Source organism: Dasypus novemcinctus, chromosome 27, assembly GCF_030445035.2.
Source record: "Dasypus novemcinctus isolate mDasNov1 chromosome 27, mDasNov1.1.hap2, whole genome shotgun sequence".
In the NCBI taxonomy this organism is placed as follows: Eukaryota; Metazoa; Chordata; class Mammalia; order Cingulata; family Dasypodidae; genus Dasypus; species Dasypus novemcinctus.
Genome location: NC_080699.1, coordinates 40,876,908 through 40,903,587, shown reverse-complemented (window position 1 = coordinate 40,903,587; position 26,680 = coordinate 40,876,908). Strand labels below are relative to the sequence as shown.

At 46.4% G+C, this 26,680-nt stretch overlaps 1 protein-coding gene across 1 annotated transcript in view; it reads left to right on the top strand.

Moving 5' to 3' along the window:
* SNX19 (sorting nexin 19) overlaps positions 1–23,437 on the top strand; it is a 41,204-nt gene extending 17,767 nt beyond the window's left edge. Inside the window, exons 9-11 of the mRNA XM_004453241.5 lie at positions 19,719–19,903; positions 20,769–20,856; positions 21,886–23,437. Coding sequence (XP_004453298.1) covers positions 19,719–19,903; positions 20,769–20,856; positions 21,886–22,018 — 406 coding nt within the window. The 3' untranslated portion in view covers positions 22,019–23,437. The remainder of the gene's footprint in view (positions 1–19,718; positions 19,904–20,768; positions 20,857–21,885) is intronic.
* The last annotated feature ends 3,243 nt before the right edge of the window (positions 23,438–26,680 follow it).

Below are 26,680 nucleotides of genomic sequence, written 5' to 3'. Positions count from 1 at the left end.
TATTCCTTCTTGTCATAAAGGTCTCATTTATGTCTACGCTAACGCTAGCCTGAAGCCCGTTTTGTTCTGTGTTAGCTGCAGTAGAAATAGGAGACAGCCTGCTGGCATCCTGCTCACCCTGAGCCCTCACAGACTAGAATAAAAGAGTAATCTCATCCTCCCTGTCGGAGTCCTTTCACCTTTTCCTGTGAGTTGTTATCCGCATCTTTAAGATGATATTCTGGGCCTTCTCAAATATCTTGGTGCTGCTGTCACAGAGTTCTCGAAGCCTCTTGAAGAGAGGGTGGGAAGTGGTGGGTACCTGGAGAAAGAATCCCAGTTTGCCCTCCAGAGACCCCGAGGCTCTGGCGTCCCTGGCTCAGAGTCTCATTCCAGTAAACCCCCGTGTGTGTGGCAGCCGTGGAAAGGGGAGGCTCGTGTCAGGATTCAGAGCATCGGCAGGGTCGCCGCGCCGCTCACTGTGCATGCCCAAGGTCCCTCCTCAGGACCCTGGGTCTAAGGAACTTGCTTCCACTGCCAGCAAGCATCGATGGCAAGTTCACTTGGTGCAGACACAGTGCTGAACAGTGCAGCCGCGCTAGATCCGCCAGTCCTCTCAGAAACCGTGTTGTGACCCCATTTCCAAGATGAGGAAGCTGAGTCTTAAAAGGCATTTGGGTTATTGGTCAAGGTCACAGAGCTAACAAGTATCCCCAGCTGAATTTGAAGTCCCCGTAGGTCTGTTTTCCAGAGCCGGTGGTACCGAACACTAAGCTGTAGTGCCCTGCAATTTGGAGGGAGAAAAAAACACCCAAAACCCTTTGGCCCTGAGCAGGAGACCCTCCCCGAGGGGAGGCCGTCAGGCAGCCTGTCGAGTGCCCGAGCGTCTGTGGACGTGCACCCTCACACGTGTCACGAAGAGAGTGGGGACGTCCTGACACAGCGGGCTGCTAGTCCCCTGGGCAGCATGCAGCTTTTAGTTGTGAAGAGGCTTATACAATGGTATACCCTTTGGCTTTATTTGCTTTTGTAAGCAAAAAAGCTGGAAACTTGATTAACTCCCCAAAGTTGCAACCCCTCCCCCCACTGTACCCCTCACCTTCGCCCACCCCCATGGTCCCTCCCAGTTGAGTGTCGACCTCGCTGAGAGTCCCCATGCTGCCCAGGAGACAGCAGGCCTTTCCCCCTGAAGCCAGAGGTGTCTAGGCCATTTCCTCCCACGTGCAGAATACTTGGATTTTCTCCTTGTTCTAGTGCTGCTGCCCCTTCTCCTCCAGTTCTCTCAGACACATCGTGCTCGGGGCCTCAGGGTGGTCCAGCCCCTAGAATGAAGTGCACCTCCTAAAAGCATCCTCTCTCTCCAGCCCCCAGATTATCATCTCCAAGCACATAAGCTTATTTCCTCTGCTTCCAGCACCTTTTACTCTCCTTGCTCCCTTAAAAGACCATGTACGTAACCGCCCTGGACTCCAGAGACTCTGCCAAATCGTAAGCCCTCTCTGTAGTCTACAAGGGAAAGAAAAAAAAGGAGTAAATTCAACCTCATGACCCTTCCTTCCAAGCCAAGGTTCTTCTGATCTGAGCCAGGCTCCATAAATCTCCCTTGATTGTTGATAGTGTGGAGGGCGTGGGGGAGGGGAGCCAAGAGCAGTTAGGTGCCCAAAAAAGGCATTGTTAAGTCAAAGGGAAGCCTTGCACACATGCGCGCCTGACCCCCTGTGTCAGCTTCTGTGCTGGGAATATCCAATTATGTAACAAGGAGCACTCCTAATTTGGAGGTAGAAACAAAGGGAGGGACAGGAGAACAGGGTAGCAGTCTAAGCCTGGGGTTTAATCCAGCTTGTGCGAACTCTGCTCATGGCCGAAAACAGAAGAAATGGGACAGCACCCTTGTGTGCACCAGAGTCAGGTTTAGGGAATTGGACGAGTGCTCAGAGGTGGACTGGGCTGAAGGAGAAGAGGGGAGGTGCACTGTGCTCTCCTGCTGGTGGCAGGTCCAGGCAGGGAGATCCAGCCAAGGGAAAGGGGTGAGGTTATTATGGAGGCCTGATGCAGAATGAAAGAATGAGCAGAAGCTGGACTAGCTCCCTGCCTGGATGCCCCAAGCAATGCCACGATAAAAATAGGAGCCGGGCCAGCAGTAGAGTCCATGGATGCCGCGTCCCGTGGCTGTGCCCTCCCCATGGCCCTGAAGGTGGCACCAGATCCTGTGTCAAAAGGGCAGCAGACACATTCCTGGCATCTGCACATCTGCGTCAGGATTTCTTAAAGAGTGTATGTCAGGGGTACATGGGATTGGAGTAGCCTTCAGAAAGAGTAGGGAAGAAAGGAGATGGTTCTGTTATTTGTGGACAGGGTAGAAAAATAGGTAAAGTCATGAAGGAGAAGAGAACAAGGCAGGTTCAAGAAGGTCAACAAGCAGTGAGACCCAGGAGAAAATCGAAGGGGAAAGCCTGGAAGAATTTTCTCAGGAAAGAGTTCCATGTACACACCATCTCCCAGAAAGGTCGAGGGTGGTCAGGTAGAGAACGCTGGCTGGAGGGTGGGGAGGGACAGCTAGGAGCCAGCGGCCTCAGCTCCCTTGCCTCGGCTGTTCTCTTACTTCGCCCCTGCGTCATCGGTGTTCCCCGGCAGAGCGCCACTCCACGGCCTTTTTCCTGGGGGGCATAGCCCAACAGAGGCTGGGTGAAGGGTATTTTCAACATGGGTTATTTCTTAAGGGAAACTCCAGGCCTGCCACCAAAAGGGCACAAGTAATTGCAGCAGGAAAGGAACTAACATTCACTAATTACGAACAGTACCAGGCAAGCAGCTATGGACTTTGTATACCAGCATGGATTCTATGAGACAGAAATAAGTTTCTACATTTTACAAGTGAAGAAAATGGTTCTCAGATGAAACGGTCTTCAGGATCACCCAAAATTCCACTGCCGTCACCCTGGCCTCAGAGCCCATGCGCTTCTCCCACTCCTCACTGCCTGCCCCTGCCTGAGCAAGGGTTTTCACGAGGCAGTGCCTGGAAAGTCCCTGTCCCTTGTACCCATATAACCTCTCTTGCCTGGGCGCAAGGACACATGTGTCTTCTGGGAGCATAGAAATTCATTTCTGCCTACATATTCTGATTTTATTCTTAAAGGGCTCCTGGGCCAGAGATTGTAGAGTCTCCTTTCGGTATCCTGATTGCATTTCCTTTTCCCCATCAGAAAAAACATAATCAGAGTTAAACTCCAAAATTCCCCAGGTAACACAAATGACAATTTTCCTCCTTCTCTTTCTTTCAGTTCAGCTGTTTCTTTGCTCTGTCTTACACCTGCTCTCTTGCTATACTCAGTTTCTGTGGAAAAATGCATACTTTTGCATGAGGTCTCAAATACAAAATTATCCCCAACTGAGTCTTCAGATTTCCTTGTGAGGTTATTTCCTGACCCCCTAAACACTGACTCTGCCTATTTTCAGAGGTGCCGAATTAATTCTTGGCTGTGCTCAGATTGTATTGTGCATCATTGGGGAAAGGGAGCTCTGCTTGTCCCAGGCCTCTTCTGTTAGATCTCGACAGAGAGAAGTGCTTCATTTCTTTGAACGGCGCTAGGTTGACTCCCAACCATCTTGTCTCCTACGAGTGGTCCCCTTTTCACATTTCTTGGGTGGCATCTGTCTTAGGATGAAGCTATCTTGCCTCTCCCGTCAGTTACTCTGCTCTCCCAATGGGAATAACAGTGCCTACCTCATGAAGTTGTTCAGGGGTGGATAAGGGATAAGAAACGAAAGCCTCTTGACGTGTGCCCGGCATGTAGTAGGCGCCGCACGCGAGTTCTCATCCCCATTGACGAGCTCCGTGTTCCACCTGCTCAGGGCCTCCCTTGGTACAGCATATTATCTCAAACGTACTATCTCACTTGGTGCAGTGGATAATATGTTTGCGTTTTCATGGGTTTGGGGGAGATGGTGATAGTGAGCTTTTCTCATCTGTGGTCTGCTAATAGCAACGACCCCATGAGACTGAAAGTCTCTTCTGCGCCCTCGACTCAGCGCCTTCCCTCCTTGCTGTCTGCACACTCGTGCTGCCTCACTCAATACCTGCTCTCACTCTTCCCCAGGCAGGGCCAGAGCAGAAATTTGGAGTTTCTAAAAATGAGGCACCTTGACCCAGGTACTCCAAAGTCTCCTCCCTTGTTGTCTAGAACACTACATTTTTTTAGTTCTTGTTCTCTTTATGAATAATTTTTGAAACATCCATGTCAGATCTGATGTCTTGTGTGTCAGTCATCGTGCATTTTTTGTTTTGTTCTGTTCATTTGCTTTTTAATTCTTATTCTGGTAACATATATACAACCTAAAATTTCCCTTATTAGCCACTTTCAGGTACACGATTCAGTGTGCTGGTTACAGCCACAGTGCTATGCTGCTGTCACCACCGGCCTTTACCAAGACTGTCCTCCACCCCCAGCAAGCTCCACAGGAAGAGTTAGCTTCCCGCCCTGCCCCCACCCAGCCCCGGTCACCTGCCTTCTAGTTTCTGACTCTGAATTTTTCTTATTCTGATTATTTCCTGTCAGTGAGCTCATACAGTATATGTCCTTTGGGGTCACATGTATTTAGTAAGTGCCTGCTGTGTGCTAGGTCTTGTGGCCTAGGCTGGCACTGCTGTACTTTAAGTCCCTTTCCTTGTAAGAGTGGAGATCACCCACAAGAATCAGTTAGAAATGTATGTCAGCATGAGGTCAGATGACACAGTGTAGGCCATAAGCACAGTAATAAACTTAGAGAAAGAATTCTTGGTGGTAAATGTTCAGAAGGCTTTCCAGAGAAAAGCCTCATGGCAACGCTGACCTTGTAAAATAGGTGTTTAGACTGGTTTGGGGTACAGAATATTCTCCCTCTGGGCACCAGGTGGCGATGTAGGTTAAACATTCCCTTTCACCTTGGCGGTGAAAGACGTTTATTTTGCATTTCTCAGTCCCTTGCTTCAGTGGTGACAGCAGACGAAGCCATTCACTGGTTTCCCCAGGATACAGGGGTCACTCATCTGCCCTCTGCTTTGTCCCACTCATTTTTAGAGGAGTCCAGTTCCTTTCGGCCTGTACCCTTCTCCCCTCTGTCCTGATCACACCTGAGCTGTGTGTGATCTCTGAGCTGTGTGTACTGCCAGATCTGGGCCTTTTGAGTACATTCTGCCCCTCAAGTATTCAGTCGTGGAGCTGATCCATTAACAGAAGTTTTGACCCAGGAGCACAGAGTGGACAGTGAGTCAATAGTGGTGATGAAACCAGCTGGGCATCTCAAGTGGGAAGAATGATATCAGCACTCTCTAAGTTCGTTGGTGCTGTATTCTTTAAGTAAGCTAATTGGGGTCATATGCTATAAGCTATTTGGTGCCGTACTCTCTAAGCCAGTCAGGCTCTACTCAAGGACTTTTTGGACTCCAGCCCCTAACTGTTGCACATCTCACTAGGTAGAGATTGGCAGTACTAGTTTGCTCTGATATTGGGAAACTTAGCAACCCGATATTGGGAAACTTACTCAAGGGCAATTCCTCCTATTTTCAACCATGAATAGAGATCATTTGGCTCTTTCCTATGAACTTGGTTTTGGAGAAGCAACTATATTTTAATGCCTCAAATTTGATCTTTACCTCTGTAGTCAGAGGCTTTACCATTTGGAACCGGGGCAGGAAAGACATAGGGGTGAGTTGGTGGGAAATAGATTACAATCACTTTTTCATCTCCCCCACCAGTAATTTTCCTGTTTTCTTAACTTCGTCATCTCCTCACCTGTTCGTCTTTTGTTCTCCCTGAAGAGAGTCTTTTCCAGCTTTCTCTAGCCATTTTCACAACATAATTTGGAGCCCCTCCATGTCTGCTTATTTAGTTGTAATCCCTAACTCTTCTTTTCTGAATTCTGGCTGAGCATACTCTACATCTGTTATCTGTAAAATGTGTAGAAGTTTGGGGGTCAGCGCCATCTAAGTAGAGAGCACATGCTTACCCATCACTTCTCCCCTCTCCTCTGCCCCTTTCCTTCCCAGCCCCTCTCTCCTGTGGCGGCCATTCTCTGCCCAGAATAGAGCCTGGAGAGCTCCCTGTGAGGTCGTCACAGTGAACATTAGAGGCCCCGGTTGTCAAGACAACCTCTAAATTACTGCCTTCTCCCCTCCTTTGTGGCTTGCTTTTCTTCCCAGCTTCTCTTCCTCTGCCCTTTCCCCTGGACTCAATTTTCTTCTGAATAGGTGGCCCTTTTAATTAGCCTTCCCGTTCTCCACCCCACCACCCTTGCCCTAGGTGCTGAGAAGGGAAGGGGTCAGGATAACCACCTGGCGACTGAGAATGAGCCAGGCTTGCTGTTCACACGGGACCAAGGAAAGGCGGAGACATTTGGATCCCGCATCTCTGGAGCAAAAGTTTCATTGTTTACTATATAGAGGCCTAGTTTTAGGAAGGATTCAGATAAACAGTCTTCAAATTACCTGCTGCCCTGTGGGCTCCCTCTCCAGTCTTCTTAACACCTTAAGTAGAAAAAAAGAGTGTACTTTTTTTACCTACTTCGCTGAGCATGCCAGGAGGAGACTAGTTTTACAGGAGGGAACATTGAGGCAGGAAATGCACAGCTCACGCAAGATCCTGAAATCATTTATTTGCCTGGACCTGGTCAAATTTAAGAGGCTCGTAGGGCTATTTTTCTCTGACACAAACACACAAGTACTTTCAAAAATATTTTCATTTTTCTCATTTCATTTTGATAACTGGGTGAAGAAGGCAAGGAGGAATTAGTCAGTTTTATAAAGAAGGAAGCCAGGACCAAGAGCATTCTTTTGCCTTCTCAGTGGCCAAGACAGACACCAACCCACCTGTGGCTCTTCAGTATTGTTTTCACTTATTTTAACAGTCCACCTGTGTAAGGACTTCTTGGCTCTTCTGGTTGCCGCCTGTTGTCTCTTCCCCAGAAGAAAAAAGCATGAACTACTTTTTATGCTCAATATTAGGGAGAAAGCAGTGGTGGGCACTTGCAGGCAGAGGCATCTCTCTGGGTTCTGAGCCTGGTGCAGAGAACTGACTATTCCAGGGGGACTCTGAGGGAGCTGCTCATTGTCACACAGTTTTCCTGCTGCTGCCTTTACTTGAATCAAACAAACTGGCAGTCACCCAAAGAGCATGGCTTTGATCTTGTCTAGATCTGATGTCTCACAGCCCTGGTGTTCTTGGAGCTGGAGTACAGTGCATTGAGAGTAGCCAGCATGGGGCTGAAAAGACTAGATCTGAAGATAGCGCACTGGGTTTGTGTAGGAAACATCCGCACAGACCCTAAGGTTGTCACAAGACTCAAATCTAGAACAAACTTCTAGAGCTCTCCCTCTGCAAGAGCAAAGAACTCCCAGGCATCTCCCTCTCATTCTGTTAAAAGGGGAGCCAGAGCCTGGTTTTTGTTCATTCTTGCACAAACATTTTGTGACCTTCCTTCCTTCTTGTTTTATTACTAGTGTTGAGTAATGGGTTGGAATAAATTTGATGCTGCTCAGCCCATGCGGGCACCTTCTAAAGTGTGACTACCAGTCCTAGTTGTTTTTGTTTGTTTTTTTACCACTCCTCGTAATTCTTGCTTTTGTTTGACTTTCAGTCTCTTCTATCCTCTTGGTCTGTTTGCCAGGAGAACCAACTGAAATATAGGCCACTGGCAGCTGGCATTATTCTCTAGGATTTATAAAGTATCCCAGATGTGAAGCATGATCCAACCACTTCCTTGCCTTTCATCCCTCTCTCCTTCCTGGAGGATGCATAACCAGGCCTGAATTACCCATGCTCATGGAGTATTCATGGTGAACTCTCAATTTTAGATCAGCTCTCTTACTATCAGGCATACTCCTTACAATATCCACCTATGTTGGTTTTGTTGTGTTAGCCCACGGTTTAATTCTAATATTCACCTAAACAGATTATTGGAAAAGAAATCTGCCAAATATTCATATACATACATATAAAATAACAAATGCAGATGATTTCTAAATTGCCCACTATTATCTCTTATAGTTCTTCATAAGCACAGCTAATTAAGAGCTCTCTCTTCTTTTACTGCTTTAAGCATTGGGATCGGTGCCTTTTGCGAAGCTTACTTTGAACTGTGTTCCATGCATTAACATCGATGTTTTTGCTACATGCAGGATTAATTGACTCAGCCAATATTTATTGATAACCTACTCTGTGCCAGGCACAATGTTAAATGATCAAAAGAAAAGAAAAAAAATTACCACCCTAACAAATAAGGAGTTCTAGAGAACTCTATACAGGATTCAGAAAAGAGAGTAATCAATTCTGACTGGTCTAGGGAAAAATGAAGGGGAACTGACACTAGAGGACAGAGCATTCCAGGCAGAGCAGGAAAACAGGACCATGTGTCTGTGGTCTTTGAAGAAGCCGAGAATGTCTAGGATAGAGGAAGAGTCGCAGGAGGTAACCCTGTGAGTTTCCTGGGAACCAACTCACACAGCCCTGGGAGCCACTCAGAGAGCACAGAGTTTGCCCTCATTTGGTGGGAAGCCTTTAAGAAAAATCTCAACAGGTGATGACATGATCAAATTTGTAATTTAGAAAAATCACTTAAATAGAGCTTTGGAGGATTCATTGGAAGAGATAAATTTGGAACCAGAAAGCCAAATTAGGAAGATGTTGCATTATCACTGATGGAAGGTGATGAGGATCTAAACTAAGATCATTGCTATAGGGATTGTAAAGGATTGAAGGGTTCATGAGCTATTGAGGAGATAGAATTGACTAGATTTGGTAATTACTTAAGTGATTTTGTGGTGGGGATTGTGATTTAGAATCTGGAGAAAAGAGAAATCAAGAATGACTCGTGCTTTTCTACCCTTTGGGTTGAGAAGCATAACTATTAGAATGGTATATTATCTTTCTGAGCAATGTATCTGAGTTGTAATTGAAAACCCCATTGCTTATTAAATCAATAAAGTATATATGTTTGATATGTGTAAAAAGAGATGACACCTGAAGAAGCAGAGACTGCATCTTTAATAATTTTGAGAGTTTTGATAAGACACTTGAGGACTTTGGGCCCAGATTGTATTTTAATATTTTCTTCCATTCATAAGTTCTGTCTTTGGAAGAAAGGGGTAAATATGAAATGAAGAGCTAACTGTCTAGCTGGTACCAAGGGAAGGTCTCTTAATTTTCTCTACCATGTTACGTGACACTTGCCTAGTGGTCTCCTGACTACAGACAGTGCAACCCAAGAATATCAGAATGTGCTTGGCAGGAGACCCAGCAACCCAGTGAAGAGGAGAAGCAAAGGTAAAATTGGATGCTGTAGAAAAGAGCTGACACAAAAAGAAAATCAAAGATGGAACTGTACTAGAGTTCATAGGAGAACATAACAGAGAATGAGATAAAGAGCAGTACTGCCTCATATGCCATGATAACAAATGAACCAGAAGGTAGCACTGAGAGTTTCGGGATAGAATAGATTCATTCAGTAAATATTTGATGGCTTATTGTGTGAAAGGCTCTATTATGAGAAATGCCAAAGGAAATATCCAAAGGAATTAGATAAGAGCCTTGTCCTCAAAATGTTAGAATTTTATTCTTCAGATACATACAAGAAACTTAATTTGTGTCAAATAAGTGAATATACAAATTAAATACATGATTCAACTGAGGAAGAAAAAAAATCAGCAGCAGTTGAGATTAGGGTAGCTCATTGAGATCCAATTCTAGATGAATATTTATAAATTATATAACTTTTTTATAACTTATAAAAAATAGTTAAAGGGGACACATTCTAAATAATGCAAAACAATAGCAATAAAACTGACAAGTATGGTATCCAGTAAACTTAAACTCAGAAAAAGCTGAAGCTGTGGATAAATGTTAAGAGAGAAGACTTTCTTTAAAAAATGTTTGTATATGTATATATAAACACCTTAAAAAGATCAAAGAAAATGTAGACAAACTGTTTGGGACAGATACTGCACTGTTAACTGAAAACTGTTCATTCATTCATTCAGCAGTGAATTGGTCTGGTCTTCTGTTTGCCAGACTACTTAATTTCTAGTTTCTCTGTAAAGGAAAATGTCTAACAAGAAAAATTTAACAAGCATGATTAAACTAGAATAGCAAACTAAAATAGAAATGAAAAGAATAAGAGAGCATTTAACCAGTTTTAAAGAAAGCACATATACCTGGCCCAGATGAATTACATTCCATGAAACTGAAAGAATTTCTGTTTATCAGTGAAGACGTTGGATCATTAACATTGTTATACGGGGATGCGTTGGATTGGACATAAGTAAACACCTTGCCTGTTAGAAAGTGGATAAGTGTTTTCAATCTTGACATCGATCTCTGGAAATTTTTGAAGCAGATTATTACGTGGATATTTTTGCGTGCTCCCAGAAGGGAAACGATGAGTCCTGGACTGGTATAGGTGCAGTGAGAATGTGTCATGCCAGTTAAGAGTTTCCTTCTTTGACCAGGTTAGGAGACCTTAAATGAAAGGACCGCAGTAATTATTATATTGTACATGGAGTTCAGTAAGCTTCTGCTACCTTTTCATAATACCTGTGTGGGCAAAATGGAAAGTGTGCCTAGACCTCAGTCCTGCTAAACGATGCATGGCTAGTTGAATGTCTTTAGCCCAGAAGTAATAATTAATAAACAGACGTCAACCCAAAGGGACTTTATCTTACCCTGTACAATATTTTCATCAGAAAATTTGTAAGTAACTCTACCTTAGAAATACAATTAATGCTCTGTTTGGCAGAAATCATGATTCAGAAAGAATTAGAAAGGTTAGAATGGTCATCTAAAACCAATGAGGTGAAATTTAATAGAAATAAATATTATAAATCATAATTTAGATATTTTAAAAAATGCTCAGGTGCAGAAGGCAAGACGGCCCAACCAAGGGGCATGTTTTTTTCTGATGCACCTATGTGGACTGCAAAGTCATTGAGTTGTTGCTTTGATGTGTGCGCCGAAAAAGCCAGCAGAGGTTCAGACTGCATTAATAACAATAGAGTATTTAGGGTGAGGAAGGCACAGGCCTCGTCCTCTGTGCTAGTCAGAGCATCTCTGCAGGCTCCCTTGTAAGAGACCAGGCGAAGCACACCCAGGCAGGCCGTGTGCCACGGTGAGGGCTGCTTTGTTTCTCCTCCTTGGTTCATCAGATGTTTGTCTGCCGTGTGCCCGGCTTTGAGGCTGACAGAATCAAGGAGGTATAGCTTGTAGAGGAAGCTTAAGGGAGAAATGATACCTGAGCTTAGAACTGCACAGTGTTATCTTTTAGAAGAGGCATTTGATCTAGTACCCGTAGCTCCTGAGGAGAGAACTAGGACCAGTGACTAGAGTTTACAAGGAGGCAGTGTTTGGTTGCCAGTATTTAAGAAGGCTCTCTAATGAATTAAACTTACCCTTTTCAGGAATTAGTCACCTTCTCGAAGGCCACATTGCTAAGTGTGGGAGAGCTAAGATAAAATCCTGAAATCTCTGGAATCACAGGCCAGAACTCTTCATTATGCCATGATATCATGGAGATGATTTCTGTTTGGGACGGAAGTTAGAGAACATAACCTCTTAAGTTTCCTTCACACTGTAGAAAGTCTGTGTTCCTTGAAGCCATTTGCTATGAAATGTTCCTTTTTGGTTCTCATTGTTTTCAAGTGTGAATTGGTAAGATTGGAAAAGATAACCATTCACTTTCATGATTTCTTGAAGTTCTTTCCTTGATGAAGAATCCTTCAATGCGTAAAACATTGATTTTATACCTGTAACCTCGTACATTACTGATCAAAAACAAAAATTATTGGTGGCTAAATATAAGAATATGTGGCTTAGATTTTTTTTTTAAATCTTAGAATGTATTTATTTTACCCTATTTTTTTTTCACTTTTATTTTTATTTTTTCTTATAAATACATTTTAATTATATTTTTTGAAGATACGTAGATCACAAAAAATGTTACATTAAAAAAATATAAGAGGTTCCCGTATACCCCACAACCCCCTCACCCCACTCCTCCCACATCAACAACCTCTTTCATCATCATGGCACATTCATTGCATTTGGTGAATACATTTTGGAGTGCTGCTGTGCACCACATGGATAGTGGTTTACATTGTAGTTCACACTCTCCCCCAGTTTACCCAGTGGGTTGTGGCAGGATATATAATATCCAGCATCTGTCCCTGCAGTATCATTTGGGACAACTCCAAGTCCCGAAAATGCCCCACATCAATCTGTTCCTCCCTCTCCCTGTCCTCAGCAACTACCATGGCCACTTTCCACATCAATGCTACAATTTCTTCCATTACTAGTCACAATAATTCTATAGTAGAATACCAGTAAGTCCATTCTAATCCATGTTTTATTAGATTTTTAAATTGTGGTTTTAAAGCAGTGTTTAGTCTTTCTTTGAAGCACACACTTGAAAGGTGTGGATCCATGGTTTAAAACACAAAAGTAATAACCAGAGAAGATGACACTGTGCGAACTCCATGAGCCATTCTAGATTTCATAGTTGTTGGAGAAAGAAACAGATTCTTGCCCTTGGAGTTCATTTCCTCCTCCTCCTCCTCCAACATAGAGCAGGAAAGGCTGGTGACCTAGATACACAGTCAGAGGGCAGCCGTGTTGGACTTTCTCAGACACAGCTGAGTAGCTTGGGTCTGTCTAGTTACGGAGCTGGCAGGAGGAGCTCTCTGTAAACACAGGAAGGGGCCAGGGCAGGAAGGCCTAGTAGAGGAGTGGTGGGAAGAGAAGGGTGTGAGGTCAGCAAAGACAACTTGTTTGATGGGAAACGCCCTGAATCCCCGCCCCCCATCGCCCCAGTGCTCTCCTTTCTCTCCCACCATGTAGCTTAGGGCTACTGATTTGATGAGCAAAATACTCATAATAACGTGCTAGGATTCAGGGTACAGGACAGGGGTGGTCATGTTTTATGTCATTGTGATCGTTTTACAGAGGGAGGGCAGTTTCCAGGAAACTAAAAATGTTGTTTGGACCCACCCCCGGAATAGAATTCCTAATTCCTTATAATGTTGTTCTAACGTTTTTAAGTTTGAACTCAACGCTAAGTACACATTTCACATTGTGACCCGGTACTATCCCTTGAACACAAACAAATACATAGCTGGATACCCACAGATGTAAAGACACATAGGAAACAGCAGTGTCCCAAAACATGAGACTTGTATGTTTTCTCTTCTAATCTATTTTCTATTTAGATTTTGTTAAATGTCATCACCAGTCACAGATTGCACAATCTTTAATGATGCGCAGCCCACAATTTGAAAAATGTTGTGCTGTAACCACCAGGTAAAGTGACTATGAAAGTAGCCTGATATACTGTACCCAAGGACCCCAGATCTAAGTCAGTAGTTCTTAACCAGGAGGGATTTCCACCCCCTGGGCGACATTTGGCGTGGCCCAGACACATTTTTGACGGTTTCGCTAGCAGGGCGCACTACTGACTTCTAGTAGGGTGGGGCCAGGGATATGGCTTGACATCCTAAATGTACAGGAAGCCCCCCAGAACAAAGAATGGTCAATTTAAAACAGCAGTGCAGAGGCTGAGAATCCCTGCTCTCAGCATCAGAAAACAAGTCAACACTCCTAAACAGCTGGTTTTTTTTAAGATTTATTTTTTATTTATTTATTTCCCCTTCCTCCCCTCCCCTCTCCACTTGTCTGTTCTCTGTGTCCATTCGCTGTGTGTTCTTCTATGTCCGCTTGTATTCTTAGCGGCACCAGGAATCTGTGTCTCTTTTCGTTGCGTCATCTTGCTGTGTTAGCTCTCCATGTGTGCGGCGCCACTTCTGGGCAGGCTGTGCTTTTTTCGCGCAGGGCAGCTCTCCTTGCAGGACACACTCCTTGCGCATGGGCTCCCCTATGTGGGGGACACCCCTGCATGGCATGGCACTCCTTGTGTGCATCAGCACTGCACGTGAGCCAGCTCATCACACAGGTCAAGAGGCCCTGGGTTTGAACCCTGGACCTCCCATGTGGTAGGTGGACGTTCTATCTGTTGAGCCAAATCCTCTTCCCTAAACAGCTGTTTAGAATGATAGAACACTGTCTTCCTTTGCGTCCCCTTTTCTTTGGACTCTGCTCATACGGTGAGGTTGGAGCACGATCTCCTTTGGACTGTCTGTAGAAGTTCAGCCCAGGGTATATCCAGGAAGACCACAAGGAGTGAGTCTGTTATTTCCTTTCATTTAGAGGGCACCAGGTGTTTTTGTTAGTAAATTGTTATTGCTCCTGTGCATGTTTTCTCTTTCATGATTTCACTAACCTCCCCCTCCTCTCCTACTATTAAGCCATACTGATTCAGGACCCTTCTTTCCACAAGCATGGAAGTGCTCTTGGAAAAGAAGAAATGAAAGAAAGTAGGCTAATTGGATTAGACATGGTCTATAAAGCCTTCTCCCATTAATCGTGAAATTTCTGGATTCTCCTGTTTTGATGGGAAGTGCCCTTTGCTGGCCTTGGAGTATCATCTTAAGCCCTAGTATTGCACCACCATCTCTTTTTTAGCCACTACTTCATTCCTCCCTCTGCAGCTATCTCAGACCAGGTTCACTTACACATGAACTGGACGTGCACTCCCGGGCCAGCAGCCTGCCCTAAGATCCAAACCCTCCCCCACTCCACTCCTGGCATCAGAGAATGTCTTGAAAATCTCAGTATCAGTCCATTGTCACTCTTCGCCCATTTTATTAGCTATATTGAGCATCCTAATCTGGCCTCCATATGCTATGCATCATTCAGAGATAGTCTGACAGAACAGACTTGGCTTGTTTGTTTTTCTTTTCTTTGGCATAAAGGGAGGATGGTAGAGGGGAGTGTCTCTAAATGAAATACCAGAACTAGAATAGTGGTAGAAAATAAAACCAATGCTATTTGAAGCTATACGCAACCATATTTATTTTAACACATTTATCTCATGCCTCTTATATTACATAAACAATAGCATTTATGCTTAGTAAATGATTTATTATAAATAAATTTTAATAAGTGGTGAGGAAAGATATGCATGTTTGTCTCCACCTTGAAACTTTAGAAATCTACTAACAAAATAGCTGTTAGGTTAGTAATAGTAAGTGGAACCAATAGATTCTAGAAACTGGTGCTGGGAAAAATCTCCAGTGATATATTGGATTTCAGACACACAAATTCCATTTCTTTTGCTTCAAGAGAGCTATTGGGACACAAATTTCTTTTTAGCCTTCCTGTTCCTAGTTTAAAAAAAAAAAGACGTGAAATAAAGAGATGAAGGGAATTAATGATGAGAAGTCAAGGGGTCAGTCTTACTTTTATTACCCCTCAGCCTAATTTGTTGACCTTCAGAATAAACTGAGCAGGACTAAGAGAATAAAGGTAAAGAAAGAAATGGTAGCATATATGGAGCTTCACTGCAGAGAAGGATGATAGAATAAAATGATAGGAAGGTAGAGAAGGAGAGGATAAAAGAGATCACTAGATGAAGAAATCCCCATCCTCTTCACCGCTAAGAGCCTTTTGTCATTTGGTTCTCTTCTAGGTGTTGGGCAAGGCACATCATGCCAAATCCCTAAATCCAGCCATCTACAGGTGTTTTTTTGTTTGGTTGGGTATTTTTGTTTTTTAATTTATTTTTACTTTTTTATTATATATTTTTAAAGATACATAGATCACACAAAATGGTACATTAAAAAATATAAGAGGTTTTCCATATACCCCCACTCCCCTCTCCACCCCCCACTCCTCCCACATCAACAACCTCTTTCATCAGTGTGGCACATTCTTTGAATTTGATGAATACATTGTGGAGCACTGCTACACAGCATGGATTATGGTTTACATTGTAGTTTACACTCTCTCCCAGTCCATTCAGTGGGTTATGGCAGGATATATAATATCCTGCATCTTTCCCTGCAGTATCATTCAGGACAGCTCCAAGTCCCGAAAATGCCCCACTATCACACCTCTTCTTCCCTCTCCCTACCCTCAGCAACTTCCATGACCACTGTCTCCACATCAATAATACAGTTTCTTCCATTGCTAGAATCACAATAATTCTATAGTAGAATACCAGTAAGTCCACTTTAATCCATATTTTATTCCTCCATCCTAAGGACCCTGGAATGGTGATGTCCACTCCAACTCTAAATTGAGAGGGGGTTTAGATTCCACATGGCTGATGGATGGGATTCTCCTGCTTGCAGTTGTCAACTCTCTTGGTTCCCTGGTGTGGTGGTTGACCATATCCACCTCCCTGTTAGAAGAAGGATGGTCCAATGATGGGCCCTGGATACTGATGACTATGCTTATGAACCTGTGTGCTTGAAATTTCAACTAAGCCTAGAGCTGCAGGGTGCCTAAGAGTTACCTGCTGAGAGCCTCCGTGTTGCTCAGATGTGGCCACTAAGCCAAACTCAGCATGTAAATGCATTACCTTCCCCCCAGCATGGGACGTGACTCCTGGAGAGAGCCTCCCTGGTGCCAAGAGATTACTACCAAGTACCAGCTGGTGATGCAACTAGAAAAAGACCTTGAATAAAAGGGGGAAATGGTAAAGACAATGAGTTTATATGGCTAAGAGACTTCAAAATGAGTCAGGAGGTCATCAGAGGGGTTGCACTTACACACTTCTTTCTCAGCAAGATCCCAGAGACAACCAAAGTAGATAGAACCCCAGGTAGTGGTGCTCCTGAGGGCCACAGAGACATTCATGTCCTATGCTCATGACAAATGGCTCTGGAGTTCAGTGCCTTGCCAGTGGGCCCTACTTTGGAACTTGTGTGCCTGAGTGGAATGGAGTTGGACTCAGATGTGACCTCTCTACACCTGCCTCTTCTGTCACTTTTACTGAACCTGTGGTTGGCGCTTGGGTTTGTGTATGCTCAGGAGACTTAAATCTGTGGGCTGTCCATGGGCCCTGAGTCTCAGCAGAGTTGCAGCACCTACTCTCCAGTTCGTTGGCATCTGCAGTTTAAGAAAGACATTGGGTATCACCATAATGCATGTCTTAGAAATTGAATTGCAGCTCACAAATTTTAGAGATTGTATTTTGTGACAAGCAGGATCATTTTGGTGATGTCAGTAGTGAGGTAGGGGTGATTTTTTTGGTGTGGGCTTTGTCACTTTTTTCCTTACGGATTGGGATATTCATTATGACCTGTCACCATAACTCAAACGTTCTGTGAACAGGAAAGATTCACAGCACTTAGTTTTCCCCATGGGCTACCTGGGGCTAGGAGATGAAACCAGGTAATCCCCACAGTCTAGGGGAAAATGTGCCTCTCTTTTCTGAGAGAAGGGCTAAGAAGAAGCTGTCCAAGAGGAGACTGCTGAAGAGAGAGTGGATTTTTTAATCATGTGTGGTGGAAGTGGGTGTGGTTTGTGTCTTTCATCTTAGGGGTGTGAATAAGGAAAACTGAAACTCCACAGTGCCTAGCAAATAGAAGCCACTTTTTGAACTCTCTTTAGACTTGAAGTTTGTTTGTTTTATTTCTGCCAGTTTGTACAAGTCCTCTTTCTTGTATTCCTGGGACGGCCTCTTCTAGACCCTTCTGTTGATAATTCTGTGCCTTAGGGTTTATAGTGATTGGCAGTGTCTTTGTTTTATGAGCAGTTGATATTTTACTTGGAGACTTTAGTCCTTTTTGTCAGTTTGTTCTGCTCCACTCTCACATCTTTATTTGACTCACTGATTCCTCCTTATCTAGTGCTTATTTATACTTTTTCTGTATTTTGATCTTCCCAACATACTCCTTTAGAGTTTGATAGTTGTAATCTTATAGATTTTTATAAATGTATAAATTCATATTTTGCCATATGTTAAAGTCCGTTTTGCACCCAGCATATGTCCATGAGTTGCCAAATCGCCATAGAGAACAGAGGACATCCTTGCTGTAGTGCAGTGTTAAGTCATGTTCCGTTGAATGCCTTAAAATTAATTCCAAACAGATTGTAAGACATGCCCAACACGGCCGAGGTACCCAGATTTAGTGGTGTATATTATGCTTTATCTCAGAAGGATCATGATATCTTTTGAGTTTGAGTCACAGGCATTATTCGCTCCAGAGGACAGAAATAAGGACAGACAGACTGACTTATCCTTTGCATATGTGAATGAGAAACTTGAGTGAGAACAAATTCTAGCCCAGGGTTTCTTGTTTTGCAGTTCTCCAGGCTCGTGGAAGAGTAAGGATTTGGGTTTACCCCTTTCCCTTGAGTCCCTGGGGTGAGAGCCTGGCACCATCCATTCACCTCCGCAGGATGTGTGGTTTGAGGCGAAGACGCGAGACCTTGGGCTAAGAGAGTGGGGTTAGTTGACTCCCTGCAGAGACCCGGTCAGGTCATGGCATCTGCCTCCCTCTGGTGACCCTCTTCCATAAACAGGAACAGGAATTCTTGCTACTGGATCCCTTTCATCAGGCATCTTAGGCTCACTGAATGAAAACCCTATAAAAAGGCGACACAGCCCTAATAATAACAGATACGATCGTGATGGCTATTTTGGGCGAGAGCAGCTTCGTGCCGCTCTTGATCTCTCGACGTCTGCCATTCCTGCCCTGCTGTTACCTTTCAGACTTTCTATTCTTAGAATCATTCGTGAGCTCTGGGTGGGGGGCATTGTAGCCCAGCTTGAGTGGAATGCAGACTGTCTGGTAGAGTGGAGGTTAAATAAAGTTTGCCTTGGCGGCCCCCTCTGCTCTTGGATGGGCGACAAGTAACTCAGTGTAGAAGTGACGGCATGCCCTGCCACATGGCAGGGCACTGAGAGAGTCCTGCACGCAAGAGTAGATGCGTTTGGCTGCATGGGCCCTCCGTGACCAGGTAGCCATGCCCAGGTCAACACTGAGGTGTTCGGTGGGAAGCCCGGCGGTCCCGAACCTCAGCTGGTGAGCACATCATTCTGAAGAAGCGCTGGGACAAATAAAGAATGAGTAGCATTGAAAGCCAGTGGTCTTCTGGGAACTCCAGATTTAGCGTGTCAGCCTCTTAGAGTTATTGGCTTTTATTGAAAGTAGAACAGAGGGGAAATGTCCGTTGTAATAAAAATTACCAATCAGCAAACCTTTATTGCACACCAATATATAAGACACAAGTATGAGCCACAGTTCCTACTCTCTAAGCACCAGAGAAAACAATATTATTCCACAGTAAAAGAGTTCCAAATCTGTGCCCTAGAATTAAGTGCTGAAGGTGTTCTGAGAGAAGAGGGAGATCTGCGGTGTTGGGAGGAATTTGTGGAAGAGGTGGGGATTAAGAGAGTCTTGCCAGAAGGGCAGCCTTCAGCAAGATGGAGAGGAGACATCAGTGAGACAACTGTTATGAGCAAAGGGCAGGTGAAGGAAATCCTGGAGACGAGTCACAGGGTCTCAAAGACCACCTGCATGGGGCCGGGGCAGTGAGGGAGAAGACCTTGGTGAGATCACCCAACCCTTAACCATGAAGACCACGTGGACGCCTCGCTGGGGAGGTTGTAGTGCTTCCCCTAGGGAGAGCTGGGAAGGGGCAGGTGCAGCGTCGTCAGAGTCGGGGGTGCCCTGTTCTGTGCCGTGCCTGGCCCAAGGCAGGTCTCTTGGTGGACACTACATAACTGACACTCTTCTTAGCAACACTCAGCCTCCGATTCTCTGACCCCAAGTTGTGGAATTAGCTTGGTTTCAGTGAGGAAAGCTCAGGCTAACTTTATGTGCCCTTTCTGATTTCCTGCAGGTTTACCTGAGCTTTCTTTTTCTTCTGCCACAGGTGGATAGAGGTGCAGGTCGCTAATCTCACATGTCCCCAGCGCTGGGTACAGTACCTGCGGCTTCTTCAGGAGGCCATCTGGCCTGGCGGGTCTCTTCCTGAGTCACCACGGCCTGGGAGGACCCAGGAGCAGAGGGCGGCTGCTGAGAAACAGGCCCTGCAGAGCCTCATGGGGGTCCTGCCAGGTGAGTGGACGACGAGGCGAGGAGCTTGGCCCACTCACCCCACACTCTTCCCCTTTTTTTCCAAAGGACCCTGAATGTAGCTCAGACTCAAATACCTGCTGACCCACTGTTTCTCAGGCCCATAGAAAAACAGGGCTGGGATTTTTATATCCTTCACTCAGGGGATGGTGAGAGAATGGAGGGGATCGCTGCAGCCAGACCCCAAACTCTCCCTGAGAATCCTGCAGATATGTGGGAAAATAACTTTGGGGAAGGTTTGGGGCTGCTCTGGCAGGACTCAGAGCCGTTCCCAGCAGATGATGACTGTAGAGTCTGCCATCGCGGCATGTCAGGACCAGGAAGTAAGACAGTATATCGTGCAGAAGCTGAGACTCGATAAATGGACCTTCAGTAAGGTTCATGGCCCTTAGCAGCCAGGAAAACCAGTCTAACGAGAGTCTGTTCTTTGTTTTGTGTCACTTTTTAGAGGGCAGGGAAGCTGTTTTGTTGTCTGTGGCTCATAGTAGTGAGCTTTTGGTCTGGACAGTCAATTTTAGGTTTTTCCTTTCAGTTTTTCCTCTTAATGACCTCTGATTTCCAACCTAAGTGGTTACATCAGAAGAAGTAGCTGCACTACAGTGGCAGTGCAGACTTTATTCTTGAGGCCCATTCTTATTTAGACACTGAACTTCAGAAACATCCTTTTCTCAGTTTTCCGTGTTTGAGGAGGATTATGCTTTGGCTGTGTGGTTCAGTGTGTCAGAAATGCCCAGTCTGTGTGAAGATGGCAGGCAGCCTAGTGAGGTGGTCTCCTTGGACCCTGAGGGTTGAATGCGCGGCATAAGGCTTGGTAGCATTGCACTCGCTTCTGTTTTTCCCTCCTCAGATATTGTGGTAGAAATCCTTGGGGTGAATAAATGTCAGCTGAGCTGGGGTCTCGTCCTGGAGTCACTGCAGCAACCCCTCATCAACAGGTAGGCTGAGAAACGGTGCACAGCATCAGCATTGGCACGGCTGCAGCCGCCTCTGCTCTCAGAGGCATCCTTGGTTTCTAAGTCAAAAATCTATCTTCCAAAGGAGGGGATTGAAGTCTCCACCTGCCCGAGTCCCTGGCGGCCAGGTCCATCCACGCCACGTAATGCCCACACTGCCAGCTGCAAGGAGGCCCGTGAGGCCGTCCGCTCCTGCTCGGCCATCCACTGCTTGTGCTGGGGATAACCTGGGGCAGCCCTTGCCTGAGCTGCTGGCAGTGCCCTACTCAGGCTTTCGCATGGTCTTCTCCATGCCTGCCGCCTCCTGTGCACATGCGGAGGTCTTCTGGCGTCCTGTACACAGGCCTCATGATGAGCGTCACCGTGGGCTTCTGGCCTCGCAGGCCAAGGCCTGATGAGTGCTCTGTCAGGAGCTGTCCTTTATGACTATGAGGTAGGCAAGGCAACGGAGCTGAAGCCCATTGAAGGGGCCCACAAACGCTGGGCGAAGACTCTAAGAGCAGTCCAGAGGTGGGGGGTGTTTGGCTGGCTGGAACCGTGGGGTCCATGCTGCTGGGAATGATCGTGCACTCCTCCCTTCCTCTCTCAAGCCCTCTCCCCGAGTAGATGGCCAGGGACCTGGGTTTGCCTCAGCGCCTGCAAGGTAACCTGTAAATCTACAGGTTAAGCATGAGGAAGAGCAGTAGTCAGAACCTCTGAGAATCCCTGGCAGCCTGATAGCACAGGGACTTTTCCCTCATAGTTCTTAGAGCAGTGCGTGTTTGCTGATGTAACTATGTAGATAGGAAATGGCATTTTCTAAAATCTAGTCTCAAGTACTGTTTCGGCTTTTATTAGGGTTGTGGCCTTTATCTGTTTCTCAGACATTTGTTTCCTGACAGAGGCTGGTCAGCCCAGCTCAGGGTCCACGGAGGACATCAGCACTGGGCAGGGAAGGGGGAATGCCCCATCCCCTGGAACCTCCTGACGGAGGCAGAGCCGCCTCTAAGCTGTTCTGTCCGTTTCTTTCAGGCATTTGATTTACTGCCTGTGGGACATCATCCTGGAATTCTTGGCTCTCTCTGCTTCTGTTGAGGAGTCCACTACAACTACCTCAGCCTCAGATCCCCCAAGCCACCCCAAGAGGATGGGTGTCTCCCCGTAGCTCTGCGCTGTTCACACATTCTGGGAAGGTCAGGAAGGAGTTACTGAGCCCCAGCAAAGTAGTCAGGAAGCCTGTGCTGTGGGGCTGGACGGCCTCTGCCACAGCCACAGGTCTCCAGGCCCCGCTCCTGCCCCAGCTCCACCGCTCCCCTCCATCAGAGCATGTGCCAGGAGCCATCTGGGCACCACGTGCATGTCTTTCCATGCCCATAGCTCTTCTGACATGTTGGAGTAGTTGCTGGTGGGTAGATCCCTGTAAAGGGAAGCTATGAGGTAGAGGAATGAGCCCCCTTTTGCCTCTCTCATCATGCTCTTCCCTAAGGTGGATGTCAGCCTGGAGCCTGGCCCCACACGCACACGAGCCAGACCCACCAGCGCACAAGCTGTTGGTAGGACAGGAGAAAACTACTGCCAGGTGCTTAGAGGAGATCTTCCAAGCTCTCTGCCCCAACCAGGAACTGCAGGTTCCTTGAGGACCACCCTTGAAAGCCAAACCCCTGGGTCCTACCTTGTTTCCCAGCAGTTCCAGGAGAAGGGGAGGGGAAAGACTTCTCCAGGGCCGCCTCCTTGCTCGCTGGCTGTTTTCCAACATGTCAGCCTTATGGAGGATGTCGTGAAGGCTGTTTCCCTGGGTGGCTACACTTTCCTGCCTGGAAGACTTCAAAGCAGCCTGCCAAAGCTTCTGGTAAATGCACCCCACCCTTCACACCCTTTCCTGAAAGGGAGTTGCACCACAGATTTTACTTATTAGCCTTTCTCCCAACCCCTTCCCCAAGAGCAATTGAGTTTTTGCCATTATGACCTTCTCTCTGTCTTCAACAAAATTGCATGACAAGTTGCATATTCCACCTCCACCCTTCCACAGAGAAGGAAAAAACACTTGCCCCACGACTGAGAACACCCAGAGTAGGAGCTCCAGGGAACAAATGAGATGCGTGCTCTGCACAAGGCCTGGCAGGGAACTCGGAACAGAAAACACTGGCCAGCTTGCAGGGAACTGGTCGCCCACCCAAAACTTCCTACTTCCTATTCCTTCAGGGCCTGATTAGTTTTTAGGACGCTGGCAGTGAGGGCAGAGGTGCTGTGTCAGGCCGCAGGGTCTGCTGGGCAGGTGGAGCATTAGGAGGAAGTGTTGGAGAGGAGGAGGCAGAAGGAACCTCATGGGAAGGGGCCAAGGTCAGACGCGAGAGCAGCTGGGAAGGAGGCCTGACAAGCACCCTAGGAGGCCGCTGCCCTCCCCTCGGCACTTCAGTGTCACCCTTGCCTGGCGGCACCCACTTCACAGTGTCAGCCCTCCCACTTGGGGGAGGGCCAGGGTGCCCGACCGCCGAGAAGGGGCCGTGGCTAGAATAAGCATCAAGATTCTCTTGGACTCTGAAGTCGGTAATGAGCACACATTAAACTGGCTTGTGGAAGAAAACTGTGAAGTCTTTGTTTTCTTTTCTCTTCTGGAAGCTTTCAACCGTGAAATGTGTTTTGATGGGTTTGGATGCTCTAGGTGTGCTCTTCCTGCCCAGGGGCAAGGAGATGGATGAGACATGCCTCTCGGCCCCTTCCAGCCTCCCACGGTGATGAGTACGGTGACTGTGACTCCAAAGCCTTGCAAAGCCTCTCCCACCTAGATTTTCCCAGGCAGCTGGCACTCAGCATTTCTGTCTTGGGCGAGTGCCTGGGGTTGCAGGGTATCTGTCCGCACAATTCTGCCGCTGATCCCGTAGCTGCTTCACCTAGAGCCAGCTTGCTGTGCTGTCCAGGTGCAGGTGCTGACCAGTCCTCATACTTTCCCCTCTTGTCCCCTGTATCACTTTGTATCTCTCGTACCAGTTCTGCTCAGATGTGGCACAGAATCAATAACCTGATAGACCATAATCTCCCTGTGGCTATAAATTGTAAAGAATCTTTTTGACACTTCCAACCCAAAGAAAATTTCCCATAGTTCATGTTATATGCAAGTCCCCACCTCAGCTCCACCTGCCCCCAAAAGACAACTTGTCCTCAGACCCTCCTTCTGTCCCAGTGGGAAATAGTAGATATCACCAAAGAGATAATCAAAACCACCTGGCTTTGAAAAGCCTCTGCCAAGTTCGGATAGCAGGTTCAGACATCAAGGGAAATCAGCATTTGGGAGAGATGCTACAAGTATCTGGAACAGGTAACTAACTGCTGAGAGGGGGATGAAAGGTGAGGAAGGCTTGGACCTGCACTAACGCAGAACATTCCTCTGTCCTACCTTCCTCAGTAAGTCCAGCTGCCACAACTCATTTGCTTATAGTACCCAACAACAGCTATTAGGTCATCGATGGAATAAAAATATGTGTAAACTTGGTCCCTGGCTGTGTGAGTTAGGTTGCTTTGGACTGAAACTGAAACTACTAGAAAAATGTATTTTCTTCCATCACATTAGTACCTGGATAGGGGAGCCATAGGGGTTGGTTGGTGCAGTAACTGTGTCCTCCTAACGGGCCTCGCTCTCCCCTCTTTCTCTCTGCCATTCTGGACACAGTAGTCCTGGTCCTCACGCTGCCTCTCACCTGGCACTGCAGTTCCAGGCATCGCATCCAGACATAGTGTCCATGAGAGAACAGGGGCATCTCTTCCCTGTTTTCTTTTCCCAGAAACCCTTCAAGGATCTTCCTCTAACAACGCCTTGGCCAGAACTGTCCATCCCTAAGCTGTCCACTGGCACTCAGAGTGATGTGGCCATGATTGGCTTGCAGTAGCATTCACCCCTGGGGATGAGGTCACCCTCCATGGAGGTTTGGCTACCTGGGAATTAAGTAGATGTTAGCAAGGAAGAAGCAAGGGGCGAATTTTGATGGTTCCTGCTGCAGGGCTCACTCTGCCATCATGCAGCATACCCTCTGTGGCACATTACAGATACCTGGTGCAAGCTGGCAGTTAGCTTTTACTAGGGGCATAAACTTGAAGCACTTTTCCTGTATTAGCCCCTATTACACGAAGTACATATCCCCATTTTATAGACGGGGAAGCTGAGGCATGGAGAGGTTGTGCTTTCAAGGAAATGGCAGAAATTAGCTTTAGAATTTGTCAGACTATCTCTGATCCTACATGTGTCACCACTATACCAAGCTGCCTTTCTACCTTGCAAAGTAAAAGAAAACCGGGGTCTCATTTTCAGGAACTGTTGTCTAGTAGAGGAGTCAGCAAAGTTTCTGTAAAGGGCCAGATGGTAGTTTTGGCTTTGCAACCATACAGTCTGTTGTAACTGTTCAACTCGTCTATCGTAGCACAGGAGCAGCCATAGACAGCACATAAGCAAATGAACATGGCTGCATCCCATACAGCAATACTGGAGAAAACAGGTGCAGGCTGGACATGGCCCATGGACCGCGGCTTGCCAACCCCTTGTCTACTGAGTTAGAACAGTGCTTCTCAAACTTGAATATGCGTGCGAATCACCTGGGGTCTTGTTACAATGCAGGTGCTGACTCTACGTCCATGGTAAGGCCTGAACGGCTGCACTTTTAACCAGCTCCCAGATGTAGGCTAGTGATGAGGCAGATATTGGACCAAGCTTAGAGTAGCAAAGCGAACACAGACCATTCCAGTTGAGCACAAATAATGCACTTCTTAATACATTGGAAGGGCCCTTGCTAGAGATGGGGAGACCATGGAAAGTTCTACAGTGGTGATACTTGCGTTAGCTCCTGAAGGGTCCTTAAGAATTGGCCAGAGGAAACGAGGAGGGCATCCTGGCAGAACAACATGTACGAAGACATGGAGAAGTGCAGCGGTCCAACCCTGGAGCCTGGCAGCCAGGGAGGGAGTGGTGAGAGACAAGGCTAGGCAGCCCCACTGGGTCATGTCAGAGAGCACCTGTCCACGTGGCATGCTCAGAAAACCTGGGATTGTTTTCCCTCTACCCCACGGGAAGTGGTTGAACCTTCCTGAGAGAGTATTTATCATCACAGTTGACAAATTCCATTTGTGGAAAACAAGGGCATTGGATCACATGTGTAAAGAGCCTTTCTTAGTTGTCCTCCTGGTGGCTTCGTCTCAGACTTGGTCACTTGTTGACATCCTTTAATTTCTTCAAGCATATGTCGCTGTCATATACAAGGTGGCTTCAGGGTCTGGAGCGTACAATGAACCTAAAGTGAAAAGACCCTGATTGAAAACCTAGTTCTGCCACTTAAATCAGCAATGAGGATGTGGACAGGTGACCTAACGTCATTGAGACTTCAGTTTTCTCTCTTAGAAAAAAGGGGCAAAACCCCACATTATAATGAGACTTTATATATGTGAACAGATTTCAAGGAGTACAAGTGCTGTGCTGTGAAAATGTCAGCATACTGTTTGAGGGAGCAGGTGGCAATGCTTGCTTCAGAAACCCCATTCAACCAAGAGGACGTCGGGCAAGCCTCAGGCTCCTGAGGACCCCCGTCTTCCTTTGCACTGGAGCAAGAAGTGTTTTCTGCCAGTGAGGAAGGCCAGCCGATGCTGCTGGACGCGAGAGGAACTGCGGGAAGCAGGGAGTGAGCAGCCACGGGGGAGGAAGGGACACCGTGATGCTTCTGTAGTTCAAGGCCCATCTGGGCAAGCTCTGCCACAGCTTGGCACCTCTGTTTCCTTTCCATTGGGGCTGCCAGAAATCACAGGGCAGCAGTTGCTCGCTCTGCCTTTGTGTACAAGAGAATGAAAC